General features: G+C 60.4%; 2 protein-coding genes across 5 annotated transcripts; one reads left to right on the top strand and one right to left on the bottom strand.

Moving 5' to 3' along the window:
• The first annotated feature begins 631 nt into the window (after positions 1–631).
• On the top strand, positions 632–21,211 carry ARHGEF1 (Rho guanine nucleotide exchange factor 1). 4 transcript variants are annotated; one of them, XM_065926190.1, is made up of 30 exons: positions 632–827; positions 5,349–5,391; positions 5,496–5,579; positions 6,433–6,546; positions 8,659–8,757; positions 9,028–9,070; positions 9,312–9,558; positions 10,210–10,239; positions 10,505–10,604; positions 10,754–10,850; positions 10,926–10,961; positions 11,193–11,330; positions 12,254–12,359; positions 13,948–14,115; positions 14,370–14,515; positions 16,345–16,491; positions 16,814–16,896; positions 17,132–17,257; positions 17,347–17,461; positions 17,588–17,688; positions 17,779–17,856; positions 18,072–18,147; positions 18,243–18,410; positions 18,894–18,981; positions 19,141–19,227; positions 19,580–19,647; positions 19,734–19,820; positions 20,222–20,385; positions 20,468–20,570; positions 20,831–21,211. In XM_065926190.1, the coding sequence occupies exons 2-29, from the start codon at positions 5,362–5,364 to the stop codon at positions 20,549–20,551; spliced, it is 2,910 nt and encodes a 969-aa protein (XP_065782262.1). In that variant the 5' UTR covers positions 632–827; positions 5,349–5,361; the 3' UTR covers positions 20,552–20,570; positions 20,831–21,211. The 4 variants fall into 4 exon arrangements, with proteins under 4 accessions (XP_065782262.1, XP_065782260.1, XP_065782261.1 ...); XM_065926188.1 differs by having other exon boundaries at positions 700–827; positions 14,017–14,115; XM_065926187.1 differs by lacking the exon at positions 632–827 and adding an exon at positions 1,821–2,055.
• A 504-nt stretch (positions 21,212–21,715) lies between these two features.
• On the bottom strand, positions 21,716–26,361 carry ERFL (ETS repressor factor like). The gene is made up of 5 exons (XM_065919370.1): positions 26,195–26,361; positions 23,554–24,036; positions 23,023–23,218; positions 22,812–22,929; positions 21,716–22,382 (listed from the first exon to the last, which is right to left on the bottom strand). The coding sequence occupies exons 1-5, from the start codon at positions 26,359–26,361 to the stop codon at positions 21,934–21,936; spliced, it is 1,413 nt and encodes a 470-aa protein (XP_065775442.1). The 3' UTR covers positions 21,716–21,933.
• Positions 26,362–27,747: the final 1,386 nt, after the last annotated feature.

The following is a 27,747-nucleotide window of genomic DNA, read 5'->3' as shown; positions in this document are numbered from 1 at the left end:
AGGGGAGGGAAATTGAGACAGAGATAAGGATGGAGAGACAGAGCAAGTGAACTGAAAGGCACTGGGGAGACAGGGCATCAGAGAGAGAGGCCAGGAAGAGACAGAAGGGCAAGGAGGGTCCATTGGAAATGGACATGGAGAGGCTGACCCCTGAGACTCTAAGGAAAGCAATAGATGGGGAAATGACTGATGGAGGTGCAGAAAGATCCAGACCCAGCGATGGGGAGAGAAGCCTCTGAGACAGAAAGTGGCAAAGAGTTGAAAAGACAGCAGGGAGAAGCAGAGGCTCGGGAGCAAGAGGGAAAGACCTCAACGTAGCAAGAGAGTCAGAGACAGAGGCAAAGAGAGGAACACGGACAGAAACACACAGAAGCAAAAACAGAAAAGACCAAGAGATACACAGAGACTCAGAGCAGGGGCGGCCACACGCAGGTGGAGACGGACGCAGGGCCCCCTGCCTTGCCAGGGAGGTGATGGCCGACGTCAGGCAGATCTGAGAAATGTGGTGCCCGTGCCCTGCGGAGGGACAGACTGACAAAGCCGGGAGAAACTGGGCGGGGTCCGGGTGGGGTTGATGCCCGCAGGTCCAGGGCGGAGCGGGGAAAGGAGGGCGGGGCCGGCGGCGAGAAGGGGAAGGAAGCGGAGGTGCCGGGCGGGCGCGGGGCGCGGGCAGGAAGCAAGGAGGGGCGGCGGGGCTGGGGCCTCCGGAAAAACGCCCCAACTTCCTGCCCCGCCAGAGCCAGGAAGCGGGAGCCGGGACACCGGGCCCGGGATCGCCGAGCCCGACCTCGGGCGCCCCGCCGGTCACCACCCCGCGCGGACACCAGGTACACCGTCCCTGGCCCCGCCCGGCCTCCCTCCCCTCGGCTGCTAGGGGAAGTAGGGAGGAGGAGGGAGGGGGCTGGGCGCTGCCGGCCGTGGAGGGGCCTCCTACCGGCCCGGCTGAGCCAGCGGCCGCCCCTCCCTTGGGCCTCAGTTTTTCCATCTGTCAAAGGGGACAAAGAGAGGAGAAGTAATACTTGCTGAGGGCCCGGTAGGTGAGATGAGGGCTGCAAGCCCGGGGTCAGAGTTTCCCAACTGTGTGGCGGAGGACGGATGATCACTCCCATTGCACGGGTGGGGATACTGAGACCCAGGGAGTAAGACAAACTCGTCCCAAGGCACGCACATCGTGAGACTGAGTGGAGTTGGGATTTGAACTCGCAGGTGCTTTTAGCCAAGCGCGGTCCTCCAAGTCCGCATACTTTAGAGCCACTCAAAAGGAAAAGTGGCGATAGGCCGTAGGCTGTCTTGAAGTTGAAAGTTGCAGAACGCGTTTGAAAGCATTTTTTGGAAAGGTCTTTTTCTGGGTTGGGTCAGGAATTATACCTTGGGAAATAGGTTGTAGGGGACAAAAACTGGAGATCGTTCCCCATTGTACTCATGGGAAGACTGAGGCCCGGGAAGAGGTATTTAGTTTTCTCCAGGTACCGCTGCATGTCAGATGGAAAGGATTTTGTTTGCAAAATCTAGGATTTTGTTTTGCAGCCCCAGCAGAAAGTGTGCGGGGGTGTCTGGAGGGACTGCAGGGAGAATTAATGTATAGGTGTTGGGAATTCAAGTGGCCCCACGTTAGGGCGGCGAGATAGGACGGGGACCCCAGTCTGGGGGGACGGCTAAGGGTCGGGGCGACTCGGATTGAACGAACACTGATCTGGGGGCTGGAACTATCCCCGCCTCCGGCCTGGGGGCGGGGGGCAGGGGGCGGGGCCCAGGAGAGTGACGGGGGCAGTCGAGACCCGGAAACACCAGCCCTCCTAGACAGGCCAGAGCGGCCCTATCTGGCCTGCGTGGCTCAGCGGAGAGCTAGAGCGGCCGGCAAGGAGGAGTAGAGTTTTCTGGGCTGGAGCCCGGCAGGAGCAGGCTAGAACGGCTGGCAGGAGGAGTGGAGCTGGACGCAAAGACCGACTCTGGGCTGGCTAGAGCGACTCCGAGTCGGGGGTGGGGGAGCCCGGAGCCGGCGCGCGGAGGCTTCGGTTCTGGCTGCTGCGGTGCTTCGCCTCCGACCTGGAGCAGGTGAGGGACGCGGCCCCCGCGGGCGTCAGACCCTGACTCCGCACGTCCTCCCTAGCATCCCAGACCATGCACACTGCCAAGTCCCGTGTAGGATTTAGGGGCCGTGTACACCCGCCACGTCCTACATATGATTTGGGGCTTGTGTAGACCTGCCACGTTCCATATAGACCACTAGGTCCTACAGACCCTCTAAGGTTCCTGATTGCCCTGCGTGGAGGTGCAGCTCCTTACAGACTGGGGATTTCGATACATCAGTAGCATCTGCTAGAATCCGCGGCTTTGTAGACTGTGGGTCTCGGGGACCACCAAACTCCCCTATAGAATTGTGTTCCCCTTTTAAATCTCCAGAGGTCCCACAAACTGGCTTCTTTCCCTTATGGACTTACGATGCTGTGGACCAAGGATCCTTGTAGACCACCATGTGTCAAACAGAATCTGGGGCCTTATGCATTCCAAGGACTAACCTTGACTACTTTGTGTTTTAGTTTCTTTAAGGCTCCCAGAGGTTCTTGGAGACCAGGGTCATCCACTCAATATCTTATAGACCCTGAACTGTGAGTCACTCAGTCGTGTCGGGCTCTTTTCCACCCCGTGGACTGTACAGCCTGCCAGGCTTCTCTGTCCATGGAATTCTCCAGGCAAGAATACTGGAATGGGTAGCTATTCCCTTCTCCAGGGGATTTTCCTGACCCAGGGATTGAACCCGGTCTCCTCCTTATTGCCGGCAGATTCTTTGTGGTCTAAGCCACCAGGAAAGCCTGTTGTAGACCCTGAGCCCTGCATAATATGCAGGCGCCCATATAGTCCTTGCGCATGCCCACTTTGTTCTCGGACCCCCACTGTTAAGGACCTTGTCAACCTGCCCTCATCTCCACAGCCCCATGCACACAGCACCCTCTCTGCTGGACCTCAGGCCTTGTCAGTTGCCTTTAGATCCATCTGACCGCTTCCACCTATCACTCAAACTTTGCAGGACTCCTTCATGCCCCATCTTTTAAGGAGCCACCCTCCTCCCCAATCCTCTCTGAGCCCAGGCCTCTGTGGAGCAGCTGAGTCCAGTCTGAACTCTTGCCCAGATCACAGTGTCCACATACCCGGATACCATAGGGAGACCTGCTGTGTCTCAGCTTTGATTGAGATTTCAGTTTCCTAAGGTGGGGGTGCGGATTCCCCATGCTCTCAAAGCAGCACATTCTGGGAGTTAAATGCATAAACTCTGGAGCCAGCCTGCCTGGGTCAGAATCCTGGCAGTGCTTCTTATAAGCTGTCCCTCAGTTTCCTCCCCTGTAAAATGGGAATAATAGCAGTAATAAGAAAACTGCCCAGGGTCACTGAGAGGATTGAGTTTATACCTGTCAAGCACTAATACTGTACTTCATGGCACTTAGTGCACATTCCTCGTTAGCTATTATTTCCTGTCGTGGTGATGAGGAATGAAGGAAGTAATACATATCAAGTGCATGTTCCGAGGCCTGCCTGGCACCTAAGCATTGTTCAGATAAACCTGTGTCCTTGCTTTGGCCCTTTTGGAATCACCCCTGCCTCTGTCGAACTTTTTCCACCCACCCCTGAGTGGAATGAGCATGGACCCTCCATGTCCATGGTCATGCCTTCCAGCCCAGAAGCTGCAGCTGGTGGCCTGGTGAAGGCTTTCTGTCTCAGATGGGAGTAATAACAGCACAGGGCTGCTTGTGGTCATGAGGCTTCAGTGAGTTACTCTGTGAGAAGCACTTAGAGCAGCGCCTAGCACACTGTAAGTGCAGTGTAAGTTCAGCTCTCATAATAAATAATTACTACTATTCTTCTGCCTTGGTTTGCAACTTTATTTATGTGAACGTTTAACAATGCTCAGATCTGAAGTCACCCAAGCTTGGATGTTGGACAAACACACTTTATAGAAAAGAATCAAAATGAGGCCTGCTTGGGTGAGCCCATAGGATGGCACTTGGACACTCCAGAAGGCATCATTGTTTAATGATCAGAGTCAAAAGGCCGGCTGCCGTTTATTGAGTGCTAGGGAGGAGGCCAGTGGAAGAGGAGAAGGATCGGACTCAGGCGACTAGGGTTATAAATAGCTTTGGGCTGTGGGGAGAACCACCCCTTACCCCAGCGGTGCACCCCACCCGTTTCCACAGCTCCTTCCTGCCTGACACACGGGCTCAAGTGGCATTAGTCAGACTAATTAAGAACACCGAAGATGTCGGTGGGAAGACACAGGGACGGGGAGATTCTAAGGGAGACAAGATGGGAGAGACAGCGAGAGACGGGAGAGAGAGAGGGGGGAGAGAGCGAGCGACGCGGACAGGTGCGGGGACAGTGGCTGCAGGAACCAGGCGTGGGGAGACAGAGGCCGAGAAGAGCGAGGAGGGAAGACGGGGAGCAAGAGAAGACAGGGTGGGGCCTCGGCGGATGTGGGGGGAGGGGAGGCAGAGATGGTGGGAAAAAATGAGCCGGGTATGAAGGAAGGGAGAGAGAAAATGAAGAATCAGGGAGGAAAGAGGCAAAAGACAGGAGGCAGACTCAAGCGAGAGACAGCCAGGGGGCTCTGGCTGGGGAGAGGCAAGCTGGCAGACAGACAGACGGGACAGGTGGATGTGGGGTGAGGGAGACAGAGGCACCTGGGGGGAAGAGCTATCTGACGACCATCCCTTACTTTCTGGGATGGGAGCCGGAAAGATGCCAGGGCCCCAGGAGGAGAGGCCCCTTGGTGCCTGAAGGAGGAGGGTTTGCAGTTTTGTTTTCTTCTGTGGAGAGAGCTGGGGGTTGGGGGATTTGCCATTGTGATTTCCTGTCACAGGAAGTGGGGCTGGTGGGTTCAGAGGCAACATCCTGCCCCAAGTCTGTCGCAGGTCAGAAGCAAGCCCCCACACCCCAGTTATCTCCCTCCCAGCTCCCCTCTAACTTTTCCAACTCTGTTGGCCTGCAAGCCCTGCCCCCCTAGGACCCAACTCCCCAACCCCTCCTCCCTTACTTAGATCCAAGAGCCCCCAGGCCCTTCCTCCATCAGGGCACCCCAAATCGCAGGCTCCTGGGCCACAGCTCTTTCATGGACCCAGGCTCCTGTCCTCCAGCTCCCCCCCACACCCGGCTCCCTGTCCTCGGGCTCCCCGCCCTGGCTGGCCTCTGAAGGGCTCTTTGTCGCCACACAGAGGCCCCATTGAGCTGTGGAGGCCGGGATGGGGGGGAGAGGAGGCTGTTTACTCACCTTCGCACCTGGGCCAGGAATCTGTGAGTAACCGCCCTGCTCTCCCTGCCTCCCACCCCTCTAACCGCAGCCCCTCCTCTTCCCCCAGCCCGGCAGAGCCCATGGAGGCAGAAGACGTCGCCCGAGGGGCGGTGAGTGGAGAGGGCCGAGGGGTGAGGGGACTGGGAAGGTGGGGGAGGGAGGTGCTGTGTGGCGGGGAGCAATGTGGGCTGAAGCCATCCCTCCCCTTCCACAGGCCCCAGGGCCCCCCCGACCCGGCCTGGTGCCCGTCAGCATCATCGGGGCAGAGGATGAGGATTTTGAGATTGAGTTGAAGACGGTGAGAGGGAGGCGGGCTGGAAAAGCCTCTGTCTCAGGCTCCCCGGGGCCCCAGCCCTCAAGCCCTATCCTCAGCGTCCCCTCCCGCTTACACCCTGTTCTCCATCCTCTGATGCTGTCATTTGGCCTCCTGTCTCTGCCCATCTCTCTCTCTTTTTTAAGGATGTCTTTAGTTTATTTTTTGGTGATGTTGGGTCTTCACTGCTGAGCTCGGGCTTTCTCTAGTTGTGGCAAGTGAGGGGGTGGTGCTTCTCTTTGTTGCGGTGCGTGGGCTTCTCAATTGCAATGGCTTCTCTCCTGTTGCAGAGCACAGGCTCTAGGGGCATGCGGGCTTCCGTAGTTGCTGCACGTGGGCTCAGTAGTTGAGGCGCCCGGGCTTAATTGCTCTGCAGCATGTGGGGTCCTCCCAGACCAGGGATCGAACTGGCATCCCTTGCATTGCAAGACAGATTCTTAACCACAAGACCACCAGGGAAGCCCCCATCTCTCTTTCATCTTCCTAGTACCTCCTTCCTTATCCCTTCACCCCATCCTCAGTGCCCGTTTTGATATTACAGCACAAGCTGTCAGCCGGTTTACTCTGATCGCAGTTTTTATCGCTGCCCACTCCCCATAATGACAGCAAAGATCCGCAAATCTCTCCTGATTTCTCTCCTCACCACCCACCGTTAGAACATGAAGTCTCATCCATCCTCCCCACCCCCTGACTGGCCACCATCCCAGCAGTGGCACCATCAGCACCCCCACCCCCCAGCTTGGGTCCTTTGGGGGAAGTGCCGGGGAAGAGGGGCGGGGATCAAGCCCCAAGCCCCTCCTCTGCTCCCCTCTGTCTCACTCCCTTCCCCACCCCTCAGAACCCCGAGGAACAGAACAACCAGTTCCAGAACCTGGATCAGGTGAAGCGGCGCCCGGCCCACCTCATGGCCCTCCTGCAGCACGTGGCCATGCAGTTTGAGCCGGGACCCCTGGTGAGGGCGGGGCTGGGGAGGCACGGGGGCGGGGCCGGAGAGGCACGGGGCGGGGCTGGGACCGGCCGCAGTGTTCAGTGCTTTAGGCCCCTGAGGATGAGTCAGGAGGGTCTAGGAAAGAGACCCAGAGCACACAGCTTGAGAGCCAGGAAGCCCGCCATGGGGTCCAGACAAGGTTGCAGCTGCCAGTGTAAATTTCTGAGCAAAGCAGGGCGCAGTCTCACAGAGCAACAGAGAATCCAGCAGCCTGGAGGAAAACCGTGCCCATGGCAGCATCACTCGTCAGTGACAGCGCCCTTAGCCCCAGAATCTTAATTCTCCGCAGGTGCCTCCAGTCAGTGCTTCAGGGCTGGTGGTTGGGAGAAGGCCAGTAGCCTTCTCGGGCCTAGGCAGCACAGCAGGCCCTGGTCCAGAAACAAGGAGACCGCTCCAAGCAGCCCACGAGGCACAGAGGACGTAATGGATGCTACAGAAAACTTGTATCGGGCAGAAAATACCGGGGAGGTGTGGATGCAGAGCCATACTGTCTGGGAGACGCCTGCAGAGTCTAGAGAACCCGGCAGGTGGCTTGGGGAGGAAGAAGGCCCAGTGCTGGCTGGAGAAAGCTCTGTGGATTGGGGTCCTGTCCCGTGAGGACCCCACGCAGCCCAGCATAGGCTGAGAGCTGGGCTTAGACCAGGGCACTGCTCTGTACTGGACGTGGGTCGTAGTGTTGGTGGCTCAGTCGTGTCTGACTCAGCAACCCCGTAGACCATAGCCCACCAGACTCCTCTGTCCATGGAATTCTCCAGGGAAGAATACTGGTGTAGGTAGCCATTCCCGTCTCCAGGGGATTCTTCCCAACCTAGGGATCAAACACAGGTCTCTCACAAAACAGGCAGATTCTTCACCATCTGGAACCACCAGGGAAGCCCCCTCCAGAAAACAAGGAGACTGATGGAAGTGGCAGAAAGGGATGCCTGGGGGTGGCAGAGAGAAGGCTGTATTGACTGACACCAAAGTTTCAGAAACAGGAAATCAGGAAATTGCCAGAAAAGTGCTGTCCTCCCTGCAGCCTCCCCTAATGCCTGAGGGACTGGCCCTCTGGGCAAAGGAGTCCCCCTGCTGAGCCTGAGTGTTTCTGGAACTTGAGCTCCTGGAACTTAGCCCAGGGGTTGTGCTGGTTGCTGTGTCCCTTTCCAGATGTGGAAACTGAGGCCTCGCCACAGCCAGAGGTGTGACTAACGTGACCCAGATGGCCTTTGGCGTTTTGAGATTTATACTCGTGCCGTTCCCTCACCTTACTGACTGGTGGAGCGGCCGGGAGATGGTTGTGGTCACGTGGGCTGCTTCCTGTTAGACTCAGATGGAGTTTTGATTTTTTTGGGGGGTGGGTGGGAAGGGAGCAGGCATAGATTACTGGGACGAGTCCTTAGCTGACTGAGACCATGTCCCTTACCCAGTGAGAGTGTGCCAGGAGCCAGGACAGGTTGGAGGCCCCACAGCATTGCCACTGTCACCCAGCAGAGGGCTCCCTCCACAGGCAACCTCAGGGAATGCTTGACGAATGAATGAGTGAGCGAGCATCACTTGTCCGTCTGTTTATGTGATCAGCCCCGCTGTGCGCTAGGCCCTGAGACACCGATGAATCAGAACCTCCTGGCTGCCACACACACACACACACACACACACATACACACCCTTGAGTAACAGTATTGCTTGGCAATGGAGAGTCGCAGAGACAGACTGCCAGAAATTCAATCCCAGTTTTGTCACTTACTAGCTGTTTTCTCATCTGCAACAACGGGATAATGATGGTCCTCCCCATGGTTGAACAGATTAATGCAGGTGAAGGGTTTGGACAGTGTCGGGGATGCACTGAGCCCTCTTAGTATAGCTGGGGGTGGTGATGGTTGTAACAGCAGCAGCAGCGAGAAGACAGACCAAAGAACCATTTCACAGGAGAGAAAATTAAGGGAATGGTGCAGTGGCCCTGGGCAGCTGTGCAGGAGTCGGGTGTGGGGATGCGGGACATCGGGGAGCACTTCCCAGAGGGTTTGCACCCCGAGGCTTTCCAAGGGGCAGTGCGGTTTGGGGGAGGGAAGAGGATGGGTCACGCTCTGTGTCCCGCAGCTCTGCTGCCTGCATGCGGACATGCTCGGCTCCCTGGGCCCCAAGGAGTTCAAGAAGGCCTTCATCGACTTCTACCACAGCTTCCTGGATAAGCACTCGGTGAGAGACCCCTTCTAGGGCCCCCGTCCCCCATCCCCAACCCCCTGGGCAGCCACCCTGCTCCTCCCAACCTCCACCCTGCTGAGGACAGCGTGAAGGGAGGCCTGGCCGCCCGGTGGGAGACCTCGTGCCAGCCTGGCTCTCCATCCACTGCTCCTCCCGTCAGAGCACCATTCCCACCTGCTGCCTGGGCTGCCATCCCTTCATCCCATCACGGCTGCCCCTTCACCGCTGCGTCCTCCCCTTCACTCCATTCTCTCTCCTGAGCAGATTCTACGAGTGATGGTCCCTCCCACCGTGGCCTTTGAACTTGGTAAGGAAATGAAAGGGGACTTTGGGGTGAGGGAGAGGTCGCGAGCAGGGACCAGGAGCCCCCCTCCGGGGTGGGAGGCCATGCTCGCACCACGGTCCCTGGACAGCGGAGATGCCTTCCTTTCTAATGGCCACCCCAGCCCAAGGAAGCATGGCTGTCAGAGTCCAAGGGTGGGCAGGGCTAGGGGCGAACTCACGGCCCAGGGAACTGGCCCCCAGCCCGGGCCCCGTTGTCCCCGCAGACCGCACGCGGCCTGACCTCTTCTCTGAGGACCTCCAGCGGCAGTTCGTGCAGGAGGTGGTGCAGAGCCAGCAGGTAGCCGTGGTCCGGCAGCTGGAGGACTTTCGCTCCAAGAAGCTCATGGGCATGACACCCTGGGAGCAGGAGCTGGCCCAGCTGGGGGCCTGGGTGGCGCGGGACCGTGCCAGCTATGAGGCCCGGGAGCGGCACCTGGCTGAGCGGCAACTGACCCACCTGGAGGAGATGCAGTAAGTGGGGCAGGTCTCTCCTTAGCCCAGGGGGCACCCTCTGCTATCCCATCCTCGTCCCATCCGCTTCCAGGCTTCCTCTTCAGCTTCAGGGGTCATTTCCACGCATTTGGTTTCCTCTCCTAACTTCTGGGGCCCTTGTGTGCACACTTACTTCAGTCACGTCCAGTTCTTTGCAACCCCATGGACTGTAGCCCATCAGGCTTCTCTTGTCCATGGGATTCTTCAGGCAAAAAGACTGGAATGGGTTGCCATGCTTTCCTCCAGGGGCCCTTCCTGACCCAGGGGTCAAGCCTGTGTCTCTTGTCTATCTGCATTGCCAGGCAGGTTCTTTACCACTGGTGCCACCTGGGAAGCCTTCGCATGTTCACCCGTCTGGTTTTGCATCTTCCCTTCCCAGCTTGGGGGTCCCTCCCAGTTCCCAGGTCTCATCCATGGTCTTGCATTCAGCCTGGGCTTTGGGGTCTGCTCTTGCAACTCCCACCGCCCCGAGTGAGGGTCTCTCCTCCAGCAACTGTCTGTCCCAGATGCTTTGGCAGAGTGTCCCCCTACCTCCTCCGTCCCAGCTTTGAAGGGGACAGTGACCTGTTGTGCTGGGTAGTCAGGGACCCCAGGCTTAGAACATTGCTCACAGACTTTTTCTTCTTACAGGCACACCATCTCTAACGATGAGGAGAAGAGGTGATGGAAGCAGAGGCCGGCGGGGAGTTTGGTGTCACGGGCCTGAGGAGGGGTGGTCTACCTGGGGGCCTGGGTGTTGAGCTGCATTCCCGGCTCTGTTCCCTAGAACCTCCTCTCTCTCTCCCTTTGCTCAGATGCTCAGCAGGAGGTGGTTGTGGGGCTGGGGTGGGAAGCGAGCGGAGGGAAGCTGTGGGGGCGGCAGGGTCCCTGCGCCCTTGGGAGCCTGCGTGTCTGTCTGTGCGCCCTCACTGTCCCCTCCCCACAGTGCCGCCGTGGTCAACGCCATCAGCCTGTACATGCGGCACCTTGGGGTGCGGACCAAGAGCGGGGACAAGAAGTCCGGGAGGAATTTCTTTCGGAAAAAGGTGCTTCCCTGAGTGCCCAAACCTGGCCCTCTCCTCCCCAGAGAAGGCCTTTCCCCTTCCCCCCCAGGAAACGTCTATGCCCCTGAGGTTTGAGCCCTCTGATGACATCGGTCCAGAAATGCCAAGCCCCCTCTCCCCCCCTTCCCCAGATGATAGGGAACCGGCGGTCAGATGAACCGACCAAGACCAAGAAAGGCCTGAGCAGCTTCCTGGATGCCGCCCGCTGGAACCGGGGAGAGCCCCAGGGTGAGGTGCCCGGCCTTGGCCCTGCCCTGACTTCCCCGTGTTGCCCCCACCTCATGGTCCCATCTCTCATTTCAGCCCCAGATTTTCGACACCTGAAGGTCGAGGTTGATGGTAATGGTCCTGAATCTAGAGCATCATCCATCCTGGGGACCTAAGAGGGGAGGTGGGGGGACCCACAAGGTTTGAGGGAGGAGGGGCGAGGGGCTAGGACTTCTGGGTCTGAGGGTGGAGGGGGGGTCTCCTGGGCGATGGGGAGGACCTTAGCCTCTTAGATCCCCCGGCCCTTGTGGATTTGAGTTGCTTGACTCTCATACTCCGTTTTCTCCCTCAATACGTCCCCAGCTGAGAAGCCGGGCCTTACAGAACGTAAGGGAGGTCAGGGGGCGCCTTCCCGGGACCGGAATCTTGGAGGCCCTGGGCAGGACACCACTGGAGTTTCTCTGCACCCTCTGTCAGGGGACAGCCCTGATCGGGAGCCAGGTGAGTTTCCTATACCCCCCAGCAGAACAGCCCCTTGGTCCTCCGCCCTCCCTGCTTCTTGCCACCAGTGTTACTGATAACCACTTCCTTCCCCTGGTTTACCCTTTCCGTGGCTTTCCTCCTAAGCTCTGACCTCTGTCCTGGTGATGGAGTTCCCCACCTCCTTGGACTACATTTCCCATCAGCCCCCATGGTTTCATTTCCCAGAACCCTCTAAGTTCATGGCCAATCAACCCCCTTAGATGGTGAACCTGGCTGCTCCATGGAAAGGTCTCCCACTCCTTGGGTGACGCCCCCCAGAAAGCCACTTGGCCAGGGCCTGGGTTCAAATCCTGGTTCTGCATTTTACTTATGTCAGATCTTAGAAGCCCCTCCTCTCTCTGAACTTCAGCCTCCTCCCCTCTAAATGGGATACATTCTCTTCCCACAAGTCCCAATGGAGTGTTGGGAGAATGAATGAATGTGGAGGCATCCAGTCTCCTCTCCAAGTGGGAGACTGGCACCTCAGTTTTGCGACATCTTCACCCCCTGGGCCCTAGCTGCCCATGGCCCTGTTTTCAGAGCTCTTTCCATCTGTCTGTGCATGTGCTTAGTCATTCAGTCGTGTCCAACTCTTTGCAACCCCATGGACTATACGGTCCAGGGAATTCTCCAGACCAGAAATACTGGAGTGGATAGCCTTTTCCTTCTCCAGGGGATCTTCCCAGCCCAGGGATCAATTCCAGGTCTCCTACATTGCAGGCAGATTCTTTACCACCTTCCATCTGTCTGTCCCCTACTAAAATACAGAGCAGCCACGTGGTGTTGGCCAGGCAGTGGATGGTTCAAGGAATGGAGGCCCCCAGGGTGTAGGGGGGTGTGGGTCTCACCACCGCAGGGGCCTTCCAGCCAGCCTTGCTTCCCCCCTCACATGGTCCCCACAGGTGTTGATGCCCTCCTGGAGGTGGGGGACCCGCCCCCGCAGGGCCCAGCCAGCCTGGACACCCCAGCGCCCCCAGAGACCACGGAGGAGGGTGCCGACACAGAGAGGTACCCGGGGCTGGGCGCAGGCTGGGCGGGGGAGGGTACGTGTTGGGAGTCGTGCTGCCACTTGCACCTGCCTGTCCCCAGCCGAGCCGTCTCCACTCTGCCCCGCTCCTCCCTCTTCGCCTCCTCTACCTTCTTCCTCCACTCTGTCTTTCCTCATCTCTCCCTTCATCCCTTCTTCCTCCCTTTCTCCTTCCCTTCTTCCTCTCCTTCCTTTTTCACTGAATTTTTTTCTCCTCTCCCCTTGCTACCTCTTTCTCTCCTTTCCTCCCCCTTCCTCTTCTTCTACTTCACTCCCTCTCGGCCCTTCCTGGCCCCTCTCCCTCTGCCCCTACTACCACCCCCCTCTTCCATCCGTCCCCTCATCCCCCCACCCATTCTTAAGCCTCCAGCCCAGCCTCCTTGCTCCTGCCTCCCAGCGCCCCCTCCCTCCCTTGCCCCAGCCCTCTGTGCTCCATGCCCGGGGGCCCTGTCCTCCTCACAGTTGGGGGGCAGGCTCTGCCCCCTGCCAGTCCTCGTGCTGCTGCTTTGGGGACCCTGTGGTGGGTGGGGGAGGTGAGTCGGGTTCCCTCTGGGTCCACCTCTGACCCTGTCCCCCTCTCTCCCCAGAAAGTGGAAGAGGTGGGTGCCTGGGCCCTGGGTGGGGGGAGGGCTAGCCCCTCCCCCATTTCTCCTAGCCCCTCCCCTCCCCCCAGGGGCCACCCCTTCCCCTTCACCCCTGTGAGGGGTGGGTAGGGACACCACCCTCCCAGCCGAAGAGCTAAGTATTGAAACCCCCCTCCCCGCCTTGCCTCCTGATCTGCCCCCATCCCCCTGCCTCAGGGAAGGGAGGGGGCAGTCCTTTGCTCCCTGCTGGGTTCCCCATCCCTGTCCCTCCCCGACCAGTTTCAGTATCCCTTCTGACCACCCCCCACTGCCCCTGCACCCCGAAGTTACACTGGTCCTTCTGACTCTCTCCTCTCTTCTGTTGCATGTTTGATCCCTGTGCTGGTCTCTCCCCGTCTCTCCCTGTCCCCGTCTCTCCCCGTCTCTCCCTGTCCCGGTCTCTCCCTGTCTCTCCCCGTCTTTCCCTGTCCCGGTCTCTCCCTGTCTCTCCCCGTCTCTCCCTGTCCTGGTCTCTCCCTGTCTTGGTCTCTCCCCGTCTCTCCCCGTCTCTCCCCGTCTCTCCCTGTCTCTCCCTGTCTTCGTCTCTCCCCATCTCTCCCCGTCTCTCCCTGTCCCGGTCTCTCCCCGTCTCTCCCCGTCTCTTCCCGTCTCTCCCCGTCTTGGTCTCTCCCCGTCTCTCCCTGTCCCCATCTCTCCCCGTCTCTCCCTGTCTTGGTCTCTCCCCATCTCTCCCCGTCTGTCCCTGTCTTGGTCTCTCCCCGTCTCTCCCTGTCCCCATCTCTCCCTGTCCCCGTCTCTCCCCGTCTGTCCCTGTCCCGATCTCTCCCCGTCTCTCCCCATCTCTCCCTGTCTTGGTCTCTCCCCGTCTCTCCCTGTCCCCGTCTCTCCCCGTCTGTCCCTGTCTTGGTCTCTCCCCGTCTCTCCCTGTCGTGGTCTCTCCCTGTCTCTGTCCGGGCCTGACTCTGTCCTTGGCCTCGGGGTCCAGGCTGTCAGGGCGTCTGGGGCGCTCAGAGAGCCTGCGGGTGAGTGACCGCCGCCGGCCTTCCCGGGGCAGCCTCGGGGCTAAGGGCCGGGGTGGGGGCCGCTCCCGGAGCGACGTGGACATGGACCCCAGCTCCGCCACGGCCGTGCTTGGCCCTGCCCGACGAGCCACGTACGTCACTCCCCGCCCCGCCCCCCGCATCCACCGAGCAGCCTGGAGAGTCAGGGAGGCCGGGGTGGGGGATATCAGATGCTGAGGTCACTGTGGGCCTCCAGTGGTCGCAGGAGAGGGGTCAGCCGCTGCTTTCCAGAGATCTGGGGGCTGGTCCGCAGCTCGGCCGCCCTAGGGGATGGGCGTGGAAGGAGTCAAAGGCTCTTTCCTGGGATGCCCTGAACTGGGCACCTGACGAGGCCTCTGTCCCACAGCCCGGAGCCTGGAGACGAGGGGGAGCCGGGCCGCTCAGGACTAGAGCTGGAACCAGAGGAGCCGCCTGGCTGGCGAGAGCTTGTCCCCCAGGACATTCTGCACAGCCTGCCTAGGAGCCAGGTGAAGCGGCAGGAGGTCATCAGCGGTGAGTGCCGCCCCCTCCAGCCCACTGCGGCCAAGGACACAGCCCACCTCTGGCAAAGACAGACGCAGGGGGTTGGCCGTCTTAGTGTTGCTTACACAGAGCTTGAAGGCTGCCCAGTTCTCTCAGAGGGCCATTTGTTAGCTAAATTGTAGAACATCCCAGGGAAGGAATGGGAAGGCAGCTGTTGGAAGTGACAGTTCCAAGGAATTTATTCTGTTCTGGCCATGCTGCGCGGCATGTGGGATCTTAGTTCCCTGACCAGGGATTGAACCCATGCTCTCTCCCTGCAATGGAAACACAGAATCGTAACCACTGGACTGCCAGGGAAATCCTCTCTAAAGAATTTTTTGTAGTGCGGGACAGTGTTGACGTGAACAGTCAGAAACAGTCTATAAAAGTTGCATTTCTAGCACAAGCCTTTGTCTCCTTGTTTGTGAAATGTGGGCAGTGATAACTCCTCCCTTAAAAGTCCCACAGAGATAAAGATGAGATGATTCATGCATTCAGCACAGTGATGGGTCCAGGGACAGAGCATTCAGCTGTGACTGCTATTATGACTATGATCTTAAGCACTCAGGGAAGAAAAAGATTCCCACCCAGAAAAGTTTGGGAAGATAATATATTTTTAGCAATGCTTGCTTCTGAGCTGAGAGATACCATTTTTGTCTTAATTCTTCCCTGTGATTTCAAATTGTGTCTGTGTTGAGAGAGGTTTGCCAGATGTAGAGTGTTTTGGGAAACTCATTTGGAAGTTAATTTACAGATTATTTAATGGTTGAGAAGGATTCTCATTCAGAAGTTTTAGGGCAGTGGTTAGATGCCCTTTGGGTCACAGATCCTTCTGAGGATAATGATCAAAACATTCCCAGTGCCATCTGATAGAATTTTCTGGAATGATGGTAACATGCAATAAATATCTGTCTGTACTTTCCAACATGGTAACCACCAGCCACATAACAGCTGTTGAGCATTTAAAGTGTGGTAAGCACAACTGAGAGCTGAATTTTGCATTATATTTCATTTTAATTAAGCAAAATTTAAGAGTTATTGGCATAGCTAGTGGCTACCACATCGGACAGCATGGCAGTTTCTCTCACCAGAAATATATGCATACTTAACATACAAAATCGTGCATTTAGTCTCTGGGGATTTGAGGGATCACTGGAACTCAGGCATGCACCCCCTGGAGCCCCCTGGATCCCAGGCCATCAACCTGTCAGAGAGTCATTGTGCCAGAAACAGCCTGAGAAACTGGCTGAATGGTTAGACTTGAAATGCAGCTGCAGGCAGTGAGGCGACCAACTTGTCCCCAATTTTCCTGGGACATTCCTGGTTTTGGGACTTCCCAGGTGGTGCAGTTGGTAAATAATCTGCCTGCCAATGCAGGAGATGCCGGAGATATGGGTTCGATTCTTGGGTTGGGAAAATTCCCTGGAGAAGGAAATGGCAACCTGCTCCAGTATTGCCTGGGAAATCCCATGGGTGGAGGAACCTGGTGGGCTACAGTCCATGGGGTCACAGAGAGTCAGACATGACTGAGCGTGCATGCCCACACGACCTAGTTTTAGCACTGAAAATCTCATGTCCCGGGAAACTCATGGTATGAGGCAAACTGGGACTGCTGGTCCCCTTGGCTGGCCGCAGCTGCCATATGGGAAAGGCAGTGGGGTGGAGGAATTCTCAGTGGCTATTTCAGGGGCGAGTGGCTCCACCCAGAGCCATCCTTGTGCCATGCCCTCCCCACCCCGCCTCTGAGAGGGCCCCCCCATACACCCCCAGAGTCTCCATGCTCCCCAACTCCAACTGCCTCCTGTCTGCTGTCCCCACAGAGCTCCTGGTGACGGAGGCGGCCCATGTGCGCATGCTCCGCGTGCTCCACGAACTCTTCTATCAGCCCATGGCAGACGGGGGCTACTTCTCCCAGCAGGAGCTCCAGACCATCTTCCCCAGCCTGGATGAGCTCATCGAGGTGCATTGTGAGTGCGGGACTGTGGGCCTCTCATCGTTCCACCTGCAAGCTCTCTGTTCGGTTGCCTTGCCGTTGACCCCAGGCAGCCTCTGGTCTAGCACTGGGGAGGGCCACACTCCAGATCCCCAGATCCCCAGGTCCCCAGAGCTCACCTCCTAGGGACACATCATCAACAGGCATGGGGCGGGGAGTGAGGGGGGGCGGTCACTGGCCCCAAGGATCCAACACACCCACCTGCAGCCCGAGCCCCCACCCCCCAGCACCCGACCAGCTCTGCATCCAATCTCGGGGACTGACAGAGCACCACCTTTCCTCTCTGCTCCCTACAGCCCTATTCCTTGATTGCCTGATGAAGCGGAGGCAGGACAGTGGCTACCTCATCGAGGAGATCGGAGATGTGCTGCTGGCCCGGGTGAGAGAGCCCCGCCCAGACACCGCCCACTTGCCCCGCCCCTCCACTGCCCCGCCCCTCCACTCCACTGCCCCGCCTCCCCATCGCCCCGCCCCGCCCTCTCTGCCTGGCTGGGGACCTGGGATCCAGGCCCAGGGTCTCAACCTTACCCGCATCCAAGCCCCAGGGTTCTGGGCCTCTAGCCCTGTCCTCCATCCCACCTGAGATACCCTCCCTGACCTGCCTCTCGCTGTAGTTCGATGGTACCGAGGGCTCGTGGTTCCAGAAGATCTCCTCCCGCTTCTGCAGCCGCCAGTCATTCGCCTTAGAGCAGCTCAAAAGCAAACAGCGCAAGGAACCCCGGTTCTGTACCTTCGTGCAGGTGAGGTGGGCGGGGGAGGTGGTCTAGGCCCCAGGGTCCCTGGGGAGGGGGGCCGACGTCCTGGTATCTCAGCGCTGCCGTTTCTGCAGGACGCCGAGAGCCGGCCCCGGTGCCGCCGGCTGCAGCTGAAGGACATGATCCCCACGGAGATGCAGCGTCTGACCAAGTACCCGCTGCTTCTGCAGAGCATCGCGCAGAACACAGGTATGAAAGAGTGGCCCTGCCCCGTCCTTTCGGACCTTGGCTCTCCAGCCTTCAGCCTTGGCCTCGGGACCCGGAGCTTCCAGGGTTGGGGTTCACCCCGGGGCTGGTCTTCTGCTTTCCCCACAGAAGAGCCAGCAGAACGGGAGAAAGTGGAGCGGGCAGCCGAGTGTTGCCGGGAAATTCTGCAACACGTCAACTATGCCGTTCGGGACATGGAGGACCTGCTGGTGAGCCGGGTGGGGCCCTGGGCAGGGGCGGTGGGGCGTGCATGTGCAGGGGTCTGTGGAAGCCAGTGACCCTCCCTTCCCTGCCCCTAGCGGCTCAAGGATTATCAGAGGCGCCTGGATTTGACCCACCTGCGGCAGAGCAATGACCCCATGCTGAGCGAGTTCAAGGTGCCCTCCCCACTCCCCTCCCCTCCTCTCACCCTACCCTGGGCATTCTCTGATAGCACACCCAGGAAGCAAGAGGGGCCCCTCAGCTCTGACCCCACCCCCCTCATTTCCCAGCTGGGAATGAGCTGACCTGACCGACCCCCCGTGGTCATCCCCACCTTCCCCCGCCCCACCATCTGCTTCACTGGCCATCACCCCTTCCTGCCTGCCTCCAGAACTTAGACATCACCAGGAAGAGGTTGATCCACGAGGGCCCACTGACGTGGCGGGTGACGAAGGACAAGGCTGTGGGTGAGCGCCGGAGCAGCGAGCAGGGCGGGGGTGGAGGGGTGCCTCGGGGCCAGGGTGTCAGGTGCGGGTTCTGAGCCCTGCCTCCCAACCCGCAGAGGTGCACGTGCTGCTGCTGGATGACCTGCTGCTGCTGCTTCAGCGCCAGGACGACCGGTTCTTGCTTAAGTCGCACAGCCGGACGCTGACGCCCACGCCCGACGGCAAGACCATGCTGCGTCCGGTGCTGCGGCTCACCTCTGCCATGACCCGCGAGGTGGCCACCGGTGAGCCCCCGGGCACGGCCATCCCAGAGCTGGGCGAGCATGCTTTGTGACCAGGGGGGCTAGCTGGCCGCCCTGAGGCTGAGGCTTGGTGGGGGGGATGGGGGGCGGACCCTGGACTGGTCCCGGCCAGGGTGCCAGGCTGGCTTGTGAATTTTATTAAGTTAAATGGGAAACTGCCCCCAGGTTTTTGCACAGAAGAGCTGCCAATTCTAAGTAGTATTTTGAAAAGATGCCCTGGCCCCATCTTGGGGGCTGTAGGGAGCAGGGATTGAAACCTGGTGGGGCCATGGTGGTGGGAGGAGTGCTGGAGGTCTTGGAGGTAGAGCTGACAGGGCTGTCATTTCCTGATTAGATGAGGGAGGGCTCCGGACGGGGGCAGAGTAGGTGAGTTGAGTCCCGGGAGCCCTAAAGTCGTGGAGGATTTCCCCAGGTGCATGTTGGGGTGACCCTGGCTTTGAGCCTCACTTTTCCCTCCCCCTGCAGATCACAAAGCCTTCTATGTCATTTTTACCTGGGACCATGAGGCCCAGATATACGAGCTGGTGGCGCAGACGGTGTCCGAGAGGAGGATGTGAGTGGGTCTGGATTCCTGGAGCGAGTGGAGGAGGAGGAGAAGGAGGCCCGGGCCCCAGGGTCTCTGGGGACAGGGTGGGGGTGGGACACCCCCACCTGGGCCGGGGCCCAGGGTCTGGGGGCTCTGACGGCCCAGGGGGCTGGCCTGTCTCCTCAGCTGGTGTACCATCATCACTGAGACCGCTGGATGCCTGAAGGTCCCCGCCCCCACCTCCCGACCAAAACACCGGCCCAGCCCCAGCAGGTGAGGGGGCCAGGGGAGGGAACCAGAGGTCAAGGGGCAGCCTCCCTGTGTGTCCCCAGAACCTGAGCTCCAGCCCAGTCTCCATGTGCGTGCATGTGCACGTGTGTGTCTATGTGCATGCACGTGAAGGTGTGTGCAGGTGTGCACCCACCCCACCACGGCCCATCTGTCTCCGATCCAGGCCTCTCTGTCTTCCACTGGCCAAGCCTCTCTGTCTCCCTGTCTCCCAAACTCGACCTCTGTCTCTATCTCCGGACCTCCCTGCCTTCCCCACCTCCAGCTCCCTGTCTCCCTGCCCCTGCTGCCCACCAGGGCCAGGGCGGTGGGGTCACCCGGCACTTGCTCCCCCCAGCACTCGTGAACCCCTGCTTAGCAGCTCCGAAAACGGCAATGGCAGCCGAGAGATGCCCCCAGTGGATGGTGAGCCTAGATAGAGGGGCGATGAGTGGGGGTGGGGGACTCCACAGGAAGCCTGGCAGGGACTGAGCCCCTTCTCCCCAACCCAGGCCGGATGGAGAGACTCTTCAACTCCCTCCTGCCCTTCTGCAGACAAGGCCTTGAGGGCCAGCTCGCTGCCAAGGCCCTTCAGAAAGGTAGCTCAGCCCCACCTGCGCAGGGCGGCCACCGCCTGCCCCCACACTGCTTTCCCACCTGCCTGTGCTCAGCCGCCGGAAGCAAACCCACCCAGTCCACCCCGTGCACAGCCCCAGGCTGCACCAGCGTCCTTGGTGGCCCCAAGCCCCTCTGCCTCCTGCAGCCCCTGTCCGTTCCTGACCTTCAGTTCAGCCTCTCCCCGGGGCCCATCTCTGTGCTTGGTGCCCTGGCCCTCAGCCCCAGTTTCACACCCCTGCACCCCTCCTCGCGTTCCCCAGCCCCTCCCGCAGGTCTGGCTAACCAGACGCTCATTCCCACCGTAGGCCCACAGCCATCCCCAGCTACATCTCCCAGCCCTCGCCCCCCCCACGTCTGACTCTGTCCCCTCACCCCTGTCCAGTGCTGACCCTGAAACAGCTCCTGTTGCCTTCGGAGGAAGACAGCGGGGCAGGACCTCCCCTCGAAGGGGATGGGGTCCCAGGGGGCGGCCCCTCAAGCCCAACGCAGCATCAGGAAATTCGGGAGGAGCTGCTCAGCCTGGAGGAGACCATTAAGCAGCTGGAGGTGGTGTGGCCTGGGGGTGGGAGTGGGGAGGAGGGGGCTGACTAAGTGGAAGCCCTTCTCACTGATGATCCCCCAAAACCAGGAGGTGGAGGAGGAGTTTTGCCGCCTGAGACTCCTCCTGTCTCAGCTTGGGGAGAACAGCGTCCCCCAGTCTGGCTGTACCTGAGGCCCCCTGCCCCAGGCAGGTAAGTGGGGGGCCAGGGGAGCCGGGCACAGGCCAGAGAGGAGGCGCCCGAGTGGCCCCACTGGTGCTAACAGCTGCCTAGCCCTGTCCGTTTCTCTCCCTCCATCTTTGACTTTCTGCATCTCCCCACTCTGCCTCCTATCTCCATTTCTTGTTTCTCTGGCTCTTCTGTGCTTCTTCCCCACCCTCCCCTTCCACCCTGTCCATCTCTCTCCATCTCTCCGCATCTCCCTTCTGCTCCTGCCTCTCCCCTGCCCCCAGGCCTTTCGCAAGGAGAGGGCCACCCGCCACCGCACGACCACCGACCACCCAGACCACCGACTACCCAGCGTCTCCAACCCCAGGGGCCTGAGGAGAGGGAGCTGGGCTGCCCCGGGCCATGCCTTGGGGGGTGGAGGGCGCCCAGATGGGATCACTGCCCCCCACCACCTCCCACCGGCTTTGGCCTTCTCTCCCTCCCACTTGGGGGACTCAGGGCTTCATTCCGGGGGGGCCCCACCTGGCCCCCATTCCTGGGCCATCTCAGTATTGCCTGGGTGGGGGGGGGTGGCCAAACCCTCCAACCCCCACCCCCCAAGTGCCTTTGCTCTGTTTTTATACCCTGAATTGGAGGTTTATTTTTTAATATATATTATCTAAGGAGAGGTCTGAGTGTGTGAGGGCGGGGAAGGGCCCCAGAATGGCATCTGGAAACCCCCCCAAGACTGTCTGGCATTGCTTCCTCCATCTGTCCCACCGCATCGCCTCTGCGTTCATCCAATCCCGTGTCTTAACGTTGACTCCCCAGGGCTGCCCGCCCCCCCCAACACACACACCTCTCGCACCCCCCACCCCCAAGCCTCCTTGGTCACCCATGCCGATGCTGGGCACCCAGCATCTCACACTTCTTTCCGTTCGTTTATTTTTGTAGTAAATCTCTGGGGGTGGCTGATGGGGGCCCTCCTGGGTGGGGGCTGGGGGCGGGGTTATTGCTCTGAGCTCCCTGTCCCCAGGGGGCCTGTGGGGAGGGGTGGGGGGTGGGCGTCAGCTCTGGGGCCACACGAACACTCAGGTCACAGCACAGGGGCAGGTGGGTGGGGGGAGGCTGGGCGCCATATTGCACTTCAGGAGGGGGGGGTCAGGCGGGGACCACCCCCCGCTCAGACTGGAGCCTGGGGAGGAGGCTGGAGGTCATCGTGTCCCCTCCCCTCACTGGAGAGGGGAGGTGAGACCCCCCCAGTCTGGGGCTGGGGAAGAAGCCTGGGGCAGCCATGCGCCCGGGCCCAGCCTCCGGCAGGACATCAAGGGCAAACCGGGCCACGGAAGAGGCCCGCGGGCGGCCACCCTGGTCTCCACCCCGGCAGAATCCATCTCCCCGCAGCGGTTCAGCTGCCGACCCCCCCTTTGCCCGCCTTGGCCTTGGGGGGCACAGGGAGGCCCTCGTCGCCGTCACTGTCAGAGCTGCAGCCACTGACGTCGGTGATCTCCAGCTCCGAGTCGCTGTCCTCCTTCCCGCCCAGCGCGGCCTCTGGACCCCCGGCCCCCGGCAGTGCCAGGCGCTGGGCCACGGCCAGGCCTGCGGGGCGCTCCGGGCCCAGGCCCTCCCCGGTGGCGGCCAGCAGGGGTGTGGCGGTGGGGCCGCCCCCTGCTCCTGCTGAAGGCAGGTGGCCCAGGGAACTGGCCAGGGGGTTGGGGTAGAAGTGTGGTGGGTACAGAGGCGGGGGCAGCTTGGGGAAGGGGCCAGTGAGGTATGGGCTGAAGTTCCAGGGGTGCTCAGGGAAGGCGCGGCCGAAGTGCCCCAGCAGGCCAGGGGGCTTGGAGTAGCTGGTGGCACCTGGGGAGAAGGTGACAGGCACAGAGGGGGTCAGTTGGGCCGGCTCATTCCTCCCTGCCGTGTTACACCTGATTTTTCCCATCGTCCTCCCACACGGCCTCTCCCCACCCTCATGTGGGTCCCCTCATTTCCACCCCCCTGCCTGCCTCCCATTCATTTAGTGCCCCCCAAAAGCTCGGCTGTCAGCTTGACCCCTTCTATAGCTTCCCTCCTCTCTGCTTCACCTTCCTCACATCTTCTGACTTCCAGAGACACACACGCGCATGCACACATGCACACGCACACACACAGCCTCGCCCAGGGCCTCCTTCCTGCATCCTGGCTCCTCCTCTATCTATCTTTGCCCACTTTCTTCCCTCACACACGTGCAGCATGCCTGCCCACCCCCTGCCCTCATCCTGGGGGCACCCCTGGACCCCAGGCCCTTACCAGAGCCCAGGAATGGGAAAGGGCTGTCTAGACGCAGCTTGTCTGTCTCGGGGGTGAAAAGGGGTGCCCGGGCCCCCAGCTCTCCCAGGCGTGGAGCAGAGAACAGGGTCTGCAGGGTCTAGAGAGGGAGGTGAGGGAATAGGTACTGCTCAGACAGGCTGTTCCTGCCCCAGGGGGTTCAGGGCTTGGGGACCCCAAGATCCGAACTCACTTCGGGGGTGAGGGGAGGAGCATCTGGGCCAGGGGCTCCCCCAAAAGGACCAGGGGTCAGCAGGAGAGGGGAGCCCGTGGTGGCGGCCGCCATGTCCAACAGCGGGTAATTGACGAGCACAACCTTGCTGAAATTGAACTTGTAGGTGAACCTCTTCCCTTTGGTCTTGTGGAGAATCCGCTTGTTGTAGTAGTAGCTGTGAGTAGAGGCAGGACACTGATGGGGGGTGGGACCCCAGGAGGTGAAGGCAGAGCCCCCAACCCTTGCTTGGCTCCCAGCACAGGGCACAACAGCTTGGGGAAACAGGCCAAAGTCACAGGGCCAGGCAGGGGCTGGGGTCTGTGTGGCTCCAAAGCCCAGGGCTCTGGTCCTTCACTCACAGGTGGGTACTTAGGGTAGCTACAGGCGAAGAGCCCTGTGCGCTGGGATCCCGAAGGATTCTGCCCCCGGGAGTTGAGGGAAAGCCCCCAGGGGACAGGGCCCCAGAGGGACAGTGAGGAGCGAGGGGCGAGGTCCCCAGCCCCTCCTCACCGCAGCGCCCGGCTCAGCTTGTCATAATTCATGTGGGGCTTGCACTTCCGGATGCCCCAGAGCCGAGCCACCTCGTCGGGGTCCTTGATGACAAACTCCCCGTAGTCCCCCTGCCAGGCGATGACACCCTGGTACTCCTCTTTCTGCAGCAGCTCCAGGATAAAGTGCCACAGCTGGATCTGCCTGGAGCCGGGGGACGACTCCGGCTTGTAGGCCCAGTCTGGGAAGGCAAAGCCTGGGGACAGGAGGTAGAAGAGCGGCCCCAGGTCAGGGTGCCGAGTCGGGGATTTGGGGGACCAGGAGGCGTCCCCCTCTTCCCTGACCCCTGGTCTCTGATGAGCAGCCTCAGGCATCTTTAGGGAGCTGACGCCCACGCTCCACATCCCACTTGGTGTCCAGTCCCCAGATTGTCCAGAGGGAGAGACCTCAGCGTCCAGGGGCCCTGGGTTGGCACTTGCAGCCCAATCTCCTGCCTTGGCACAGCTGGGCCAGAGGGCAGCAGGGATCAGATTCCCCTGCCCTTGATGCTGGGGGGGAGGGCCTGGGAGGGGCTTGCAGGAAAGGGCACGCCCTCCACTGCGTCCTCCCTGTGCCCCGCAGCCTGGTCCTGCCCCACGAGGTCTGGTCTCTTGTGCACTCTGAACAGTCCCTGATTCCTGCTGTCTCTTCTCCCTGCCCCTTGTCCATCTCTCCCCAAAGTTCACCACCCCACACCCCTCCACCGCCTGGGCTGACCTCACCCTGGGACATCCAGGCTGGGCCTGCGTACACGTGTGCCTCTGTACCCGTCCATGTATTTATACCTATCACTTCCCTGTGTCCCCGCCCTGCCTCTGTGCCATGTTGGTCTGAGAGCACGTGTGTGCAGACACCCACAGCACACAACCTGTCACACAGACATCCACTCCCCCTTGAGGGACCCCCCCGGCTGTACCAGAGAGCCACACTCCCGCCGGAGCACGACACTACAATCGTGCCACCGAGGGAGACATGCCAGACACACACGATTGCACATCTCAGGCCCCTCAGCACCGGGACCCGCTAACAACACAACCGTGATGAGAGGCACACAGAACCCCAAAGGCCCAAATGAAACACCACGTGGTGGAGACCGTAGGGGCTACACCAAGACGCACGTGTCAACCTGACGGGCACACCCTTGTGACACCCTAATGGTACAGCAGCCCCCCACCCCCGTCATAAGCATTCAACTCTTTTTTTTTCACCTCCTGGGATCTTAGTTCCCATCCAGGGATTGAACCCACGCCCCCTGCAGTGGGCGCTCAGATTCCTAACTGCTGGACCTCCAGGGAAGTCCCACAACCAGCTCTTAGCACCCACAGCTCCGATGAGCGCCCTGCATCCCAGTGTCCAGACATAGAGATGCTAGGTGGAGACCGAGGGGCTTGCCCACCGTTAAATCTCACCTCCCACCCACCAGGCCGCAGGCCCTGGGTCCCACTTCTCCTGTGCCACAGTCTCTGTCCCCGTCCCCCTCCTCAGAGACCCCAGACCCAGGCATGAAAACAGAAGGCAGAATTAGCCTACAGTCTGCAGAGAGCCCTGCAGGAAAGGAAGGTGGTTGGGGTGCCGGGGGCAGCGTCTCTGAGCTGGGAGATTGTTGGTATCCACTTGCTGGTATGGTCCCAAGGCAGTTAGTTCCTTGCCCTCTCTGGCTCGTTAGAATTTCAGGGATGGGAGGCAAGGAGAAGCAGGATTCCAGCCAGGCTGCCCGGGGTCTGCCTGAGGCTGGCGAAGGCCAGGCAGTTTCCTCCCTAAAGAGAGAATTTCTCTCTCAACTCTGTCTGGGGTCTTTCTCATCTAAGAAGACAGCCGAATCAACAGCACACGCTCTCTGGCCCATTCCACACCTGGAACACGTCCCAGCGGCTGTATCACACAGACACGCCCAAACGATCCCGAAGATGACACCACACAGACAAACAACCCGGCCTGTCCTCCATGTGTGTTCTCGGGTGTGCTGAACGTCCCGACCCACAAACACAACGAGAGGGAGGAGGACCCACAACCTCGGCACACAGACACACACACACATCAAGACACACAGCCCCCAGGGTGCAGCCACACTCAGTGACAGAAAGAACCAGCCCCACACCCCAGACACAGACACAGCCCCCGACACAGGCCTGGGGGACCTCCCACCCACCCGGGGACCTCCCACCCACCCACCCACGCAACCCAAAACGCAGCAAGATAAGACCTCCGTTAGGTTCAGAATGCCACACACCATGGAAGGAGCAGTCAAAGGCTCGTTGCCTACTGAGGCAAGCTGGCAGACAACTCCACCCCCCCCAGCCTGGAATTGTGGACATTCAGAGTCCCAAAGACACATAGCACACCCAGTCTGTAGACACTTGGGTGACCTCGGACGTGCACGGACAAGCAGGCAGAACCAGTTCAACAAAGAGATGGACACACATTTCCCCAGTGCGACCCCTTCTTCCGAAAACTGGAGGGTGACCCAGAGACACACGCCGGGATCCTAAATAACCAGCATGGAGTCTGTCTCGTCTCTCTGTCTGGTGGTGTACACACACACACACATACACACACACCTCTCCCTCTCACTGCCCATCTGTGGGGCATGTGACTTGGACTCAAATGCACGTCCAAGTCTTACTGTCCTCCACATCCCTGGTCTGGGTGTCCACTTCCAAGCAAGCCGTCCTCTTTGCCGTTCCAGCTGGTCGGGCCGCGTCTCCGTGTCCCCCTGCCCGGGTCGTCCGGCCTGTCCGCTTGTCCACCAGCGCCTGGTCTGGTGCCCCCTCGTCCCCGGCCCTGCGCCATCAGCGCCCATCTGTCTCGTCTCCCTGCTTCTCTTTGCCCGCGGGTCCCGGGTGGAAGCAGACTGCGGCCAGCCGAGGCCCCAGGTCTTCAGGCCCCAGCAGCTATGTCCCGCTCAGACCTCCACACCTCACCTGTCCTCCAAAAGACCCTCGTGTCCCAGCAGGCAGGTGGCAGGAACATCTGGCTGTGAAGTTTTTAGCCAAGTTTTTCACTAAGGGGTGGGATTCAGGCGACTCTGACCAAGACCCCGGGCAGATGGAGGAAAGACAGTGAGAGGTGCAGAAAGGAGGGGCCAGAGGGCTGGGAAGGTCCCAGGGCTGGGGAAAGGGTGGGGTAGGTCTGGGCCAGTTACCAGGGGTCCAGAGAGCCGGCAGGGTGGGTGGGGCGAAGAGAAGGTCGGAGACGCAGCTACAGTCCATGGTGGAGCCAGCCCTGCAGAGAGGCCAGACAGACAGACGGATGAGGACAGGATGGAGCAGGCAAGAGAGACAGACCAAGGCAGTCGGGGTTGACACTGCCGGGGGACGTCCCCCTCCCCCCACCCAGGCCCCAGCCGCCCTCATCCTCGCATCCTGCCCCCCCCTTCCCCTGCAGGCACCCCTCTGCCCGCTGGTCCCCGTCATTCCCAGTCCCGTGCCCCGTCCTTCCCTCCCGGCCCGTCCTCCTGGCAGCCTCCCCTTCCTCTGTGCCTCACCACTAACCACGGCCCCCAGCCTCCCTCCGCGCTCCTCGCCACTCACTCACTCACACTCCCGGCTCACACTCGCACCCCGCACCGCCCCGCACCGTCTCTGCCGCTGTCTCTCCATCCCTCGCCTCGCGCCTGACCTCTCTGGGTCCGTCTCTGCGTCTCGGGCTCTCCCTCGGTCTCCCTCTGTGGCTGTCCCCGGTCTGTCCCGCTCCCCACCTCTGCGCCCCCACCTCCACCCCGCCTGGCTGGCCCCCGGGCTGGCTGGTCCAGCTCGAGCACCGCCCTGCGCTCTCATCTGTCCGCCCAGAGCCAGCCAGCACCGGGCGGGTGGGCAGGCGGCCTTCCGACGGGCTGGGAGGGGGCCGGCCCAGCCCCTGCCTGCCCTGCCCTCCGCCCCACCCACCCCACAGAGCGGCACCCAGCGCCCGCAGGAGTGCTCCCTCAGATGCCCTCCTTAAACCCGCTGCCCCTCTCAGACCCTCGCCACTTGGGCCTGCCTCCTCTGCAGAAGGCCCCCCTCAGACAGCCCCTTCCCCTTAGGTCTGCCTCTCCCCTCAAACACCTCCTCCCCTTAGATCTGCCTCCCCCCATACACCCCTCCCCCTTGAATCTGCCTCCCCCCTCAGACACCCCTCCCCTTAGATCTGCCTTCCCCCTCAGACACCGCTCCCCTTAAATCTGCCTCCCCCCTCAGA

Source organism: Muntiacus reevesi, chromosome 2 (assembly GCF_963930625.1).
Source record: "Muntiacus reevesi chromosome 2, mMunRee1.1, whole genome shotgun sequence".
Classification (NCBI taxonomy): domain Eukaryota; kingdom Metazoa; phylum Chordata; class Mammalia; order Artiodactyla; family Cervidae; genus Muntiacus; species Muntiacus reevesi.
Note: the sequence above shows the minus strand (reverse complement) of the source record. Positions and strands in the feature narration are given on the sequence as shown.